Source organism: Cajanus cajan, chromosome 4 (genome assembly GCF_000230855.2).
Source record: "Cajanus cajan strain Asha chromosome 4, NIPB_CcT2T_4, whole genome shotgun sequence".
In the NCBI taxonomy this organism is placed as follows: Eukaryota; Viridiplantae; Streptophyta; class Magnoliopsida; order Fabales; family Fabaceae; genus Cajanus; species Cajanus cajan.
The window spans coordinates 22,299,144-22,313,595 of NC_138520.1; the positions used below are offsets into that span (position 1 = coordinate 22,299,144).

Here is a 14,452-nt window from a genome sequence, read left to right on the forward strand (position 1 = left end):
TCAATGCTCCTAAGGGTAGGATCACACATCACGCTTAAGTCTCTAAGTTCTTCAATCCAATCCAACCCTTAAATCATCAAAGATGGTAGGTGAATGGTCATCCTACTCAAGGCATCTGCCACAATATTAGCTTTTCTTCTATGACCCTCTCTAAAGATCAACCACCTAAGCATAAGTTCACAAGGTACACATACTCGGTCTCCAAGTTTTACCACTTCATCTATACCCAAGGCAAACTTCTCTCCATTACCTCGTCCTATAGCCTCATATCTTGTCACCAAAATGAATCACTAATTGTGCTCCCCCGATTCTCCTTTGATAATTCACTAGTTACTCGAGTCATACCTAGTCTCACACTACTAAGGGTAACCTCATAAGTCAAGCTTAAATCCCTAATTTGAACTAAAAGATCAATCTCTCTAATCATAAGGAAAGAAAAATATAAAGGTTTCCTACTCAAAGCATCGATCACCACATTAGCTTTACCTAGATAACAACTAAGATTAAAATCCTAGTCCTTGAGAAATTCCAACTATCTCCCTTGATCAAAAGATATTTAAGGCCCTAACGATCACTAAATACCTCAAGCTTAGAATCATATAGGTAGTGTCTCCAAATCTTAGTATAAATATTACAACCGCTAACTTAAAGTTATGAGTAAGGTAATTCCTCTTATGATTTCTCAATTTACTAGAAGCATAAGCTACTACCGTTCCTTCTTGCATCAACACTTCGCCAAAAACTATCTTAGAAGCACTACTATATACCATAAAAGGCTTACTAAAATCCAGTAATATTAGCACTAGCCAACCTTTCCTTAAGAGTTTGGAAGCTACTCTCATACTTGCCATCCCACACAAAGGCAACTCCTCTTCCTTGTCAATCTAGTCTAAGGTAATGTTATCTTAGGAATTTCCTCAATAACTCTCCTATAATAATAAGCTTATCTAAGGAAACTCTTAACCTCACTAACTGACTTAGGTATCACCCACTTAAGCACAACTTCTATCTTAGATAGACTTACGTTATACGTCTGCTATAAATTACAGAACCTAGAAAACTCGTCTTATACAATCAAAAATCATACTTCAATAATTTAGCTTAAAACTGTCTAGGATAAATCCTCACTATCAACTCTAATTTGATGATATCACACCTTGAGGTCAACCTTACTAAACGTCCGCTAATTGATCCATAAGGTCATCTATCCTCATATCAACATACATGCATATCAAATCATATTAGAATACCTACTTCAAACAATCGATATATATCATTTCTAAGCATGTACGAATCAATCACCATTTACTCCATATAGCATGTACATGAACCAACTTTACCACATAACATCATACAACCTTAAACAACCTCTCAATCCACATGACATCTCAGAATCATGACAAAACTCAATTTTTATCCTTGCATTGCCTAACGATTCAAAAATATCATGACACCATACATATCCCTTCAACAACGATCAAAGAAAATGATACCTAGAGATTTATACTCATCTAAATAATCTCAAACCTATCTCAAAAGAAATATAAGAGAATAAGCTACAACTCCTATGAAGAAATAAGATTCTAAAAAGATCATCTTCTTAGCTAAAAATTTCAAAAACCGCAGCAGATATATTCAGCACTTACAGCTAGACCTTTGATCACCAAAGTAGCTATAACTGGAGTTATAGACCTCCTTTTTACCTGATTCCAGTTCCATTGGAAAGATAACGTCCAAGGCTACAACTTTTGTGAAGACCATAAAATCTAAATCTGTCAATACGGTACTCATACTGGAACAACAAAACTGCAGCGAAAATATCCTCTACACCAAACAACAATAGTGTATCAATATATCTAAGGCCACAAAAATACCTCAACCCTTCCAAACTCACACCTCAACTTCATATTCAAGCTTCCCACTACAATCCTAAACCAAAACAACTCACATATTTAGCACAACAGACTTAGAAAATAAAACTCACATGCTACCTAAACCATAAACGGTTAACATGCCAGCACCAACACTCAAGGGAATTACCAACATTTCAATCTCTCATCAAGGATACCAAAACTCCAATTCTCAGATACAATCTCCTTGGATTCAATCGCTACAACTATAGATTCCAGAAACTCCATTAGCCGTAAACTCTCGACAAATCAATGTCTCACCCAAATCTAAGGCCCCAATAGTTTCTAGTTGATTAGCACAATATCTCGTCTACTACTACTCGCACATATGCTTGCAACACAAGCGATACCACCCAACCACTACTTCTTACGTAAGCAAGAAGTATCAAATAATTCAGCACTCATAAGAACGAAGAAGAGTAGTCATAATGATATTAGCTAAATCTATCTATCATTCCTCTAATTACAATATAATCTAACAGTATAAAACTCAACAATATCAGCACAAGGAGAACATCATCATCATCATTATCAAAGCAAAGCATCATCAAAGTATACAACAAACAAAACACTATCAGAGTACACAACAGAATCATGATAAGTACATAACTCACGGCTGATTGGATCGACATGCTCTAATACCACTTAATGTGACACCCTCTACCCCGCATACCATAACACATAATAATAAAATTTGAATAACATAACATTTCATAATTAAAATATCAAACGTGTTCAGATAGAGAGTACCACATCCATAACTTAACAAAATCAGTAGAAATTACAAAGAAATAAAACTAAAGTTTCCAAAATAATTTAATAAAAACATCTTAATCTAATCTTATCTACGTCCGATGTCACATGTCCTATCAGAGCAAATCCCAATATAGAAGCCTAAGCTTCATCACCAACATCTTCAGCCTCATGCTAATAATCACCTGTATGACAATCAAAGAAAAAGAACACAAGAGAAAAGAGAGTGAGAAACATCGATCTCACTCTGGCTCACAGTGTAGAAATATACATTGGATAGCCAAACACAAACAAAACAGGTATAACAAATAAATTAATAAGAACATCTCATCTCACTCATTCCAAGACATCAATTTTTCATATAACATTAAAATGCACATGTATGGACACAGACTACATTTTCTCATACATGTGGCGCCAGTAACACATTTCATCACCATATTTCATCATCATATTTCATCATCATATCTCATCATTATATTCACATTTCATTGTCATATCACATTATCACATGCATTCAAAATTTTCACAGAGCACTTTAATCCATATTAAAACTTGTCTATTTTCAAAATTAAACACATATTTACACCCCATAAATATCAAGGAACACAATAGAAAACTCAGAAGATAAAACAGAAAACATTTAAAATTTGTCTGTTTCTCATAGGGTTTTCACATGAACCCACAGAGCACTCTAATTCATATTAAAACTTGTTTATTTTCAAAACTAAACACATATTCATTCATCTCATTCAACAAGGAACACAATAGAGCTATCAGAAAGCAAAATAGAAAACGTTCACATTTTGTCTGTTACAATTACAAATTCATTCCCTTAGTGTTTCCCATAGGAACCCATAGAGATCTCAAAATTATACATTTATATTTAAATAACATTTAAAAATTTGTCTAGTTCTCATAGGGTTTCCCGTAGGAACCCACAAAAATCTCAAATCATACAATTACAATTTGAAAACTGAAATTAATCATTCATTCAAGCAATTCATACAATTAATTACATACAAGAGGAACAATAGATGAAACAGATACAATTGGGGAAAACCCTTCATACATGAGCATACAACAAACACAGGATTGGAGGCCAATCCCACTACCTAACATACATTCCCACACCTAGAACAAGGTTTCTCACCCCCTTACCTCGATAAGCAGGAGCTGAAACCAAAACAAGACCTTGCTAATCTCCTCCTCTGAGTTCCCCTTGGTCTTCAGAGAGTATAGAAGAAAAGAGGTCAAAAGTGAAAAAAATGCGTTTTTGGAGTGTTAGAACATTCTATTTATAGGCATCAGATGTGGCCAGAATGGCCCGTTTCAAATTCAGAACGGTCCGTTCTGGACTCATTCATTCTACGCAAATTTCATATCCAGAACGACTCGTTCTCAAACTAGAACGGCCCGTTCTGGGATTACACTTAACCCACAACGTCCACTTCTGGAATGGCTCGTTCTGGGTTCGCATATTACTCATAAAATCGTGTGTTGGAACGGCCCGTTCCAACCTAGTCTTTTTAGGCCATTTTAGTAGTCTGGAACGACCCGTTCCAGTTTGAGAACGGCCCGTTCTAGGCTACTAAAAATCAAAATATTACAAAAATAATTTTCATAAATATTTATTATCAAAATACTAATAATTATTAAAAACCTTTAAAACATTATATAAAAACACATTAAAATAACTGTAAGAACATAATCTCCACAAATATAAAATAAATAATAATTAACTATTTACCAATAGAAAATTCTGGATGTTACACTAATATTTGTCTAAGTCATTTAAGGAAACTCATGTCCAAGGATGAAGAAGGAATGAAGAACAAAAGTGTTTTTATAAATTTCTGATTTATTCCGTCGGAAATTTCTGACGGAATTTTCCGTCGGAAATCTTATTTTTAATTTTTATTTTTAATTTCTTTTTTTAATTTCTTTTTTTTTTAATTTCTTATATATATTTGTAGTATTAAAAATTTTATATATCTTTTAAAGGTATAAATATATATTATAATTATTTATTACAAGTTTTTTATATCTACGATTAGTATTAAAGATGAAAATAAATTAGGTCATACTATATCTTATTATAATTTACTTGGTTTGAACCTAATTTTCTTTAAAAATATATATTTTAAGTATGACTTATTTATCTATCATAAACAATTTTTAAATGTTTGGGTAGAACTACAATCACAAAGACTTATTTTATAATAATTTAACACTATTAAAAATATAAAAATAAATATGTTAAATTTATTTATTTATGATATAAATATGTTTTTAATATCTAATATATATTTTTAGATGATAATTTATTTTAAAATATATCTTATAATAAAATTCTAAATGGAATATAAATCTTATGATTTTTCTTATTTTGATTTTTTTAATCAATGTATACAATTTTACTATTTTTATTTTTTCAATCAACGTATATAATAAATAAAAAACACAAAAGATAAACATGCATGCTACAAATTTTATTTTATCAAAAAATTATTTGTTTTAATATATTACATTATATATGTGAATATTAAGATATATATATATATATATATACATATATATTATAATTAAATTTTTTAAAAAAATTAATTCATTATTAAGAAAATTTTTTTATCACATGAGAATTAATTTCTTTCAAAAATTTGAAAGATATCAAATAAATAAACATTTTTTCTGAATCTATTATTAGAATATAATTTTATTTTTTTAAAATATATTATTTTTTTAGATAAAAAATTATGTATATGTCAAATAGTAGTGAGGGCAAGTGCCTCACTATTCCAAACGTGCAGCTGTCCATGTATATATATGTATGTGTATATATATATATATATATATATATATATATAATATAGGGGGTTATAATTATACCGGTGTAACTTTTACTAAGTATTATGTCGCTCTATAACTATATTAAATGTAAATTTTATAAATCCAACCGTTAAATTGAAAGTTCATATCACTTTATACGTGTATATCAAATTTTGTTAAAATTGAACAACAACTGGAAGATAATCCAAGAGTTCATATTTTAGTGTATTTTGAAATGAATATATTACATCAATTTTGTTTTATAAGAATGAAGTATCAAATCATCTTGGATTAATATAAAGTTTTGTATATATAATCTATAAGAGATATGAACTTTCAATCTAATAGTTGGATTTATCAAATTCACATTTAATATAAAGTTATTGATCGGTGTAATACTTTGTAAAAGTCACATTTAATATATATATATATATATATAATTACAATGGTATAAATTTTACTAAGTATTTCACCGCTCAATAACTTTATATTAAATGTGAATTTTGTAAATTCAACTGTTAAATTGAAAATCTTTTACTCTTAAATCATATATACAAAATGTTATATTAATCGAAGATGATTTTTTATAAAATAAAATTAAATCTGTCGAAAAATTTATATTTTCGATGAGAAATTTTTTGTAGGAAAATTAATTAGTTTTGGAATAAATTATTTGCTAATTAACAATATAATTGAAACATTAATTATTTTAAATTATTTAACTAAAATCTTATTGACAATTTACTATATGATCTTAATATTTTTGTATAACTAATATCTGGTTTTAAATTTTATATGAAAATATTATATATAATTAGATAAGATTTTAAGTTAGTATTTTATTAATAGTTGACAATTAGAAAAAAAATAAGGATAAATACATTTTTTGAATTTTATATGTTTGATTTAAGGTAAATAAATATGTTAAATTAATTAATAATTTATTTAAAATATTAAAATTTAATTTATAAGTATGTAATAAATAAATATTTATAATTTTATAAATTATATTATCATTATAAATTATAAAATTAAATAATTTAAATTATAGTTTTAAATAATTTAAATTATAGTTTTAAATAAAAATAAGTAGATATTAATTATAAAAGTAAGTACATATAAATAAAGAATAATTAAATATATTATTATTATTATTATTATTATTATTATTCTTAATATAAAATTATTATATATTATTATTATAGTACAAATATAAGATTGTATATTTGAGGATGACTTAAATGAATTAATTTGTACAAGTTATACTGACAACATACATAGACATTTCGGTAGCTTACTCATCAGAACTTCATAGTTAAGCGTGCTTGACCTGGAGTAGTACTGGGATGGGTGACCTTCTGGGAAGTCTCCTAGAAATTGCACAAGTAAGGATAAAACATGCTAAACATTTCTATTGTGAAATAGAACCCTTGAGAGGTCAAATATGAGAGTTGTTACATTAATAAATTTATTAAAATTAAAAAAAAAATTATAATTTCCGACGGAATTATCCGACGGATTTTCTTTTCCGACGCCACTTTTTCCAACGGATTGAAATCCATCGGAAAAAGAAAAATCCGTCGGAAATTTGCCTATTTCCGTCAGAAATTTCCGTCGGAAATCAGCATTTTTCTTGTAGTGTCTATTCTACAAAAACGTAAAATAAGACAAATGTAACATTTAGTAAAATATGATAGTCAATGTTTATGTCCAATGTTCAATGCCTATGACAAACATTTGCGTCTTACAAGTGATTATAAGTTTAATGCTTGTAAAACGCTTCATGCTTTTAATAAACATATTTAAATGTTCAAAAAAAACATATATGATAAGTGCTATAATAATCTACTGATTTTTATAATGTTATATCTCTTTATTTATTCTTTTATGAATGTTCGCAAATTGGGATAATATGTTTCCAATGTCCAGAAAAAGAAAGTTAGCCACAAAGAGAATTATTAGCACATATAAAAGCTCGTTCAAAATCAAAGGTCTCTACTTCATTCCCTTATCAAACATAATTTATGAAGCCTTGAAGCATTTCAACAAGTGTTAAGAACAACCATATTGTGAATATCAAAGATCACACCTCAAACGACAAAGTTTCAAGGCTCTCACCAATGAATATATCTCTAAAGCTTAAAATTATAAGAAGACTTGAAGAGTAAAAATTTGTGAATATTGTATAAATGCTCCTTCAACTATGCCAAAACATTGACAAAATATCTCTAAGTGTTAAGTGTCTTCTATTATCATCATCAAGTGAATGATCATAGAGAAAAATGAAGCTAGTTATCCCTACCTTAACAAGTAAAACCTCTTTTGAGTGTACCTAAACATACGTATCCTCTCTATTAGAGTTATCTTGTAAACACTCAAAACCTTTTTCTTATAAGTATGAAGAGACTTGTTAAACAATACTTCAATGTGTTGTCGCATCTTAGCCAAAAGTGGCATAGAAAATACTTGGTTTAACAAGGAATGAGATTGAGAATACTTGTTTACAAAAGTTTCCAAGTTAGTATAGTCCTTTGAGTTTGCAAGTAATTGGATGCAACACAATTGAGTGAACTAGTATAAAAATACAAAGTATTTTATTCTATCCCTTATCACTCACACTTTTGGATGAACAACTTTTATTAACTTAACTGTTTAGTTGCGAAAAACTTTAAAAATACCAACTTTCATAACTAAAACTAATTGTTGTAATCTAGATATCGAAACTACTAACTAACCTTGATTCTAAATCCTAAAACACCATTTATGCTAAAAGGTGCATCTTCACCATTCCAAGCTTGGATTAAAGTCCTTTGAAAGGGCTCGAGACAAGTGGTTTGATGAGTATATCCACAATTTGCATTTGAGAACTAACTAGTAATAAATGGATAAACTCATTTTAAACATTTTCTCTCGCAACGTAGAAATTTAGTTCAATATGTTGTTATCATTTGGAAAATTGAGTTTGTGTCTACATGTAGGTTGTTTTCTTGTAACAATAAATGATTGCAATCATGGGATTGCCAATACTAAATCATTTAGTTAGTAGCTCTTATTGGGGATCTATATACCAACTTTGAAGAAAATATATAAATAGTATTTATTTTTCTCTTCCAATAAATGATAGACAACCAAAAGGAAAAAAAATCTAGTTTCTTATTTTTGTAATCAAAACATGCTCCCTAATTTGAGACATTGAATCTTTAGAGCTTCAAGTAATTATGAGTAGGCAAAATATACCCTTAGATTGTGAGCCAATATATATATATATAGAGAGAGAATAACTTTCAAAGTTTATTTGATGATGATGGATTCATGTTGTAAAATCAAGAAAGTAAAATAAATTACAACAAAACTAATGTTTAGTCTTGTGTAAGTTAATTATGTCAATCTTCTCCATAAGCCTTGTACTTAATAATATAAACTAGTGGAGGTTTTAAATCATTTTGGAGCTTTAAGTTGTTATACAACTATATATGAGTACTCACTACAAGAAAAAGGTTAATTACTAATAAATTCTTTTTGATGAATTTAGATCCGTCAGAAAAATGACATTAACAACAGATGTTACTAATAGATTCAATTATGTAGATAAGAAAAATTTATTTATGATTTTATTTTACGAATTTTTGTCTATCAAAAATTGTAAAATTTGTAATAGATATTACCAATAGAATTATGATGTAAGTTTTAATCTAAAACTTTTGATGGATTTTTATCCACAGATATTTTTTGTCAAAAAATTTAAAATTTCCATTGAAAATAACTTTTGTCCAAAAACTGAAACACCATTAGTAACTATAAAAATGAAGACAAAAAAAAAAAAAAGAGACAACCATTTAATATATTTGGGAGTGTCAACAAATTAAATAAAAAATGATTAATAAAATTATTAAATACCTAAACAATTTTGCATGCTACACACACACACACACATATATATATATATATATATATATATATATATATATATGAGAAGGGAACTACTTTGCTTCAAGAGTAAGTCTTGGTAGACTCACTCCACTCAATAACTTACAATAACTCTTATGTAAACTTGATTGTGAATCCATTCTTCGTTTTTTCTATGCTCCAAGAAACAAGACACCCATTGAAGAAAACATAAAACGTCTTACGAATCATACGTAAATTGGTGCACTTGATTCTCACACTTAGAAAAGACTATTGTGTGATGAAACAAATTTAGATAAGTAAGGCTTTCTCTAGATTTCAAAAATATTTTTGAATCTTTATATCATTTGCCAAAATGTGATAAATTAAAGTTTCTAACTTTGCCTTATATTGAGAAAATTGTGGTGGAAATCCACAAATTTGGCGATAGATAATTGTTAAAATAAATAGGATAGGTAAAATGATGCATAATTATAAGAATAATTAATTCCACAATCAAAAAACTACTACAAATAAATCTACCAGAATCCTACCAATTTTCTATTTCTATATCACCTTTGATATCTACCTATGTAATTTAATTTAATAGACTATTATATCAAAAACTTTGATCTAATTTTGGGAGCTTAGAAATTGCAATATCACCATAAGCTTCCGTTTGCTCCACATCTACAAAGCCTGTACTTTTCAAAACCTGAAAAACATTAGACAAAAAGTAAGGTTAAAATCTCTTTCTCTCCACTAATCAAGTGATAATTTGAATTCCTTTTCAATAAGAAAACAACTCCACAAATAACATTCAGAAAAATTGGTCAATTATGAGGTCTAGTAATTTTTTTTTAATTTCATCAATATACCATACTCAAATGGAACATACCAGTATTTCATAAAATAACCTTGCAGATTCTTTCGGGGCCTTGCCTCTAAAAACTTGTGAAAAGTTTACAACATCCTCCTCTCTTTGTTCCTTTGGATGTAGAAAACTCTGGTGCAAGTAACTTGCAACTTTCCTGCACAATAGAAGACCATCACAAGTCATTCTTGTAAACAATAATTGAATTGTTGAACTTCCAAAATCCTACTAATATCTCACCTAGTACAACCAGACCACCCACCTACAATAAAGAAAGAAGAAAAAAAATAAAGAAATTATATATGTACTATCATGCTAAGCATAGAAATTAAAAAAAAATATTAAAATTATAAATGAAGATTTACAAGAGTTCTCACATAATTCTGAATTCTCTGTTGCACTTGAATTTATTTCCTAAGACAAACATATACATTAATTAGATCATAGTCCAAGAATAAGGAGAAAACAAGAAAACTAAAGAGGGACTTATTATAACTCAAAATTAATGAGTAGAGGAAAATAGAAGGATTAGGGGTGGGAATTTTAAACAAATGAAAATGCAAACATGGTAATTAATCCCTATATATTAATTACAAGCATTTTTCTTGCGCTAGAGCATTTTTAGGAACTTTTCTTGAATGAGAGAGTTTCTAGGATTTTTTTTTTAATTTCTTATCTAATTTGATTTTTATTTATCATAAGTATTTATGAATCAAATTTTAATATTGTATAATAAATTAATTACAAAAATTTTAATTAACCCCTATATATTAATTATATATATTTTTCTTATGACTACATTTTTAGAAATTTTTCTTGAATGAGAGAGTTTTTATAATTTTTTTTAATTTCTTATCTAATTTGATTTTTATTTATCATAATTATTTATGAATCAAATTTTAATATTTTAGAATAAATTATCTGAAATAAAAATAATCTTGTAATACAATATAAATTATTTATCATAAATATAAAATATAATTTATATGTTTAAAAATATCTATTTATACAAATTTTAAAAATAACTTATATATTTAAACATAATATTTATTTGTATATATAATTTAATACAAACTTTAGTTATATATAATAAATATTTAGACTACACATATATTACACATGCTAAAATACTAATACTAAATAAATTGGAAACAAATAAAATCCAAAGAGATAATACAAAGGAAGCTAGTCTTATGGGATACTCTATAATCAAAGATAATATTTGATATTTTCATATATTCTAACAATGTTTGCCTTTGTCATATAATCTAATGTTTCATATTAATTCAAGGTTCCTAGATTGAACAACAATGTTTTTCTTTACATGAGTTGTGTGGAGACATTTATGAATGTATGACAAACTAATCATAGTGTTTTTGTTATAACATCAAAGAGAATTTTCATCATTTAGTTATTCCTTACCTCATCCGTGAGACTAAGCACTTCATTCCTTTCCGAAGATTGCTCAATCTCTATGCTTTCATTTGTACTAGAAGGTACTATATGCTCTAGAATTCTAGAAGCTTGAGATCCAGATACATTTGGGCAATGATAAGGGGTTGGTAGAATACTTGCTATAGGCTCTAGACTGCCAACAATTTGAGATTCTGACAAATCTAACTTCCCTAAAGTTTCCACAATCTGTAGGGAATCTGGTATTTTCATTTCCTTCTTGGAGAATAGGAGTTGAAGCTTTGAGGAACCTAGAGAAAAACAACATTAGTAGAGATATAAGAGTTTATGAACAAAAAGAGAGTTACAAATCAAACTTACAAGGATGCAAAGGCTCATAGAATCTATTAGGAAGACTAGCAATGAGAGATTCTCTTTGCATAGTATGTACAGTACGGTGAGATTTTCTTCTGTTAGACACTAAGTCACTTGCATTACGAATGTTCTCTTTAAGTACCCTGAAATGGTTCAAAAAAGAAAGTGTACAATCAGAGTTCAAAATGGAAAGTTACATATTATCAAGAGCCTATTTCAATGTAAGTTAAAAATTCTTTTAAGAGATTATTTATTAAAATTAATCTCTATTTTTAGTAAAAAAAACTTAAAAAATGCTTTTAGTTTGTATATAAACAAACTCTAAATATTAGAGTGAAATCAAAAGATAATAGTTCTAAAAAAGTGCTGACAAGTATAGAAACATGAGACAAAGAAGGATGAAAAAAATATTCAATTTACTCTAAGAATAGGAATCAAAATGGTGTTTAGAGGTTTTTTCTCTCATATTTTAGTAATATTAAAATTCAAAATTTATAAGCTTCATTTGAGTCATGTATCTGGTTGACTAAACACCACCCTTGAAGTTGCAATAAGATAAGGTGCATCCTATGTAATAACTTCTAGCAATTAAGACAATTGTTTAATGCATGGAATCACCAATGGAAGCTAATAAAGTTATGAGAGAAAGGAAAATGAAAAAAAGCACCTAGTAGCAAAGAATCATTTGTAGTAGCAAAGAATCATTTGCCAAAGAGAGGTGTTCAAACTATTTCAGTAGAAACAAAAGCAATTAGAGATTGGAACCATGCTCTCATTCATTCCATTTTATATATTGAGCAAGATGGGGTATTATTCAACATTTAGATGATACACACATGGTCTAGATATATACTCCTACAACCTTTATAAGAAAAGGAAAGAAAATGGTAGAAACCAATGATTTGGTGGATTTCCTATAAGTGTAAGAAATCAAAGTAAATGTACTAAATTTTCGGGTAACAATCAGTTATAGAATATTTACTAAAATAATTGCACAAATTTTTCCACACCAATCTCTATCAATAAGAAATAATAATTAAAAGGGCTTGTGGGAATATATTTTATATAATTACTATGACATACTCATTGCTCAGGACAAGTCTTTTATGGTCTAAAACAATTTTCTTTCTTTTAGAAAATTGAGGATGCTCTCTCATAGTTGGTGTTGAAATCAGCTTCAAATTTGACGTAATAACACCTGAAAAATTAGATTCTTAAGAAAAAAAAATTAAGATAGTGATCAACATGCCAAAAATAGAGAAAATATACAACTATTGCATTTACAATTCCTCTATGGAATTATGGTTTTATGAACCTCGTTTCGACGTTCCAAATGAATCAACTTGAAACTCAGGCTGGGGAGTCACATCAAGTGAACTATCTCGTAGAAAACTTTCAATGTCCATGTCCACGTCCATCAACAGTTGAGATAGACGAATATTGCTAGGTATATTACACGGTTAAATAAGTTCAATGAAAAAATATGCAATAATTCCAAATGATAAGCAACAACATATTATGACGGGATAAAGAAAACATAATTTTCAAAAATTTGATGGACATACTTTTGCATCACATGATCATCATAGGAGGAGGTACTTTCATCAACGTCAAATTCTTCAAACTGCAAATTAATCACAAAACTACGATATTTATGATGTGTAGAATCCAGAAACTAACATAAGGGTTTTCTCTTTCTTTTTTTATGTAAATTTAAAACCATCAAGAATATGAAAAAGTTCCCAATCAACAAGCCTATAGTAATTAAAAAGGAATGCAATTTAACTAGCTAGGTCACTCAATCAATCATTGATGGTTCAGATTTTCCAAATCACCTGTATTAGGAATGGTAAAGTTTGTTAAACTCTCTGGGTCAACTTGTCGAAAATGGCTAAGTTAAGTTACTTAACCTATTAAAAACCAACCTAATAAGTAAAAGCAGGTTGGCATGCCTAATCCTCCAAAATTTAAGCCATGTTTGACATATTTAGCAAGTCTTGAATGACTAATTATCAATAAACAAAATTATTCAGAAAAAGGTAAGATAATATTAAACTAGTTTCAAAAAGAATTTAATTGCTTTTTTAATTATTAATTTAATTAACTTTACATTTTTAATTAAATATATTTATAAACTATATGTATATAAGAATTTTTCCTTATATATAGTATAATATTTTATAAGTTATTAATAATATTCCCCTCAATATAAAAAAATATTTTGAAGGGTCATTCCACTTAATTTATCAACCCTATCCTAATATTATTTCAAACATGACTATAATTAACATTTTTTTGTATAATTTTATCAGTTAGCATCATATCCCTTTATTTAATTAAAAGTCAAGATAAGTTGAAGCATATTAATTTGGTCTAAATCTATGCCTTATTTTATTTTATAGATGCTAAAGAAAATCATTAAATCTTACCTACC

At 27.9% G+C, this 14,452-nt stretch overlaps 1 protein-coding gene across 1 annotated transcript; it reads right to left on the reverse strand.

The window, feature by feature from the left end:
- Positions 1 to 9,473: 9,473 nt before the first annotated feature.
- Positions 9,474 to 13,922, reverse strand: LOC109818301 (uncharacterized). The gene is made up of 9 exons (XM_020383742.3): positions 13,584 to 13,922; positions 13,334 to 13,461; positions 13,102 to 13,216; positions 12,025 to 12,161; positions 11,674 to 11,954; positions 10,629 to 10,665; positions 10,492 to 10,513; positions 10,276 to 10,408; positions 9,474 to 10,092 (listed from the first exon to the last, which is right to left on the reverse strand). Exons 1-9 carry the CDS (start codon positions 13,589 to 13,591, stop codon positions 9,997 to 9,999), a joined length of 957 nt encoding a protein of 318 aa, XP_020239331.3. The 5' UTR covers positions 13,592 to 13,922; the 3' UTR covers positions 9,474 to 9,996.
- Positions 13,923 to 14,452: the final 530 nt, after the last annotated feature.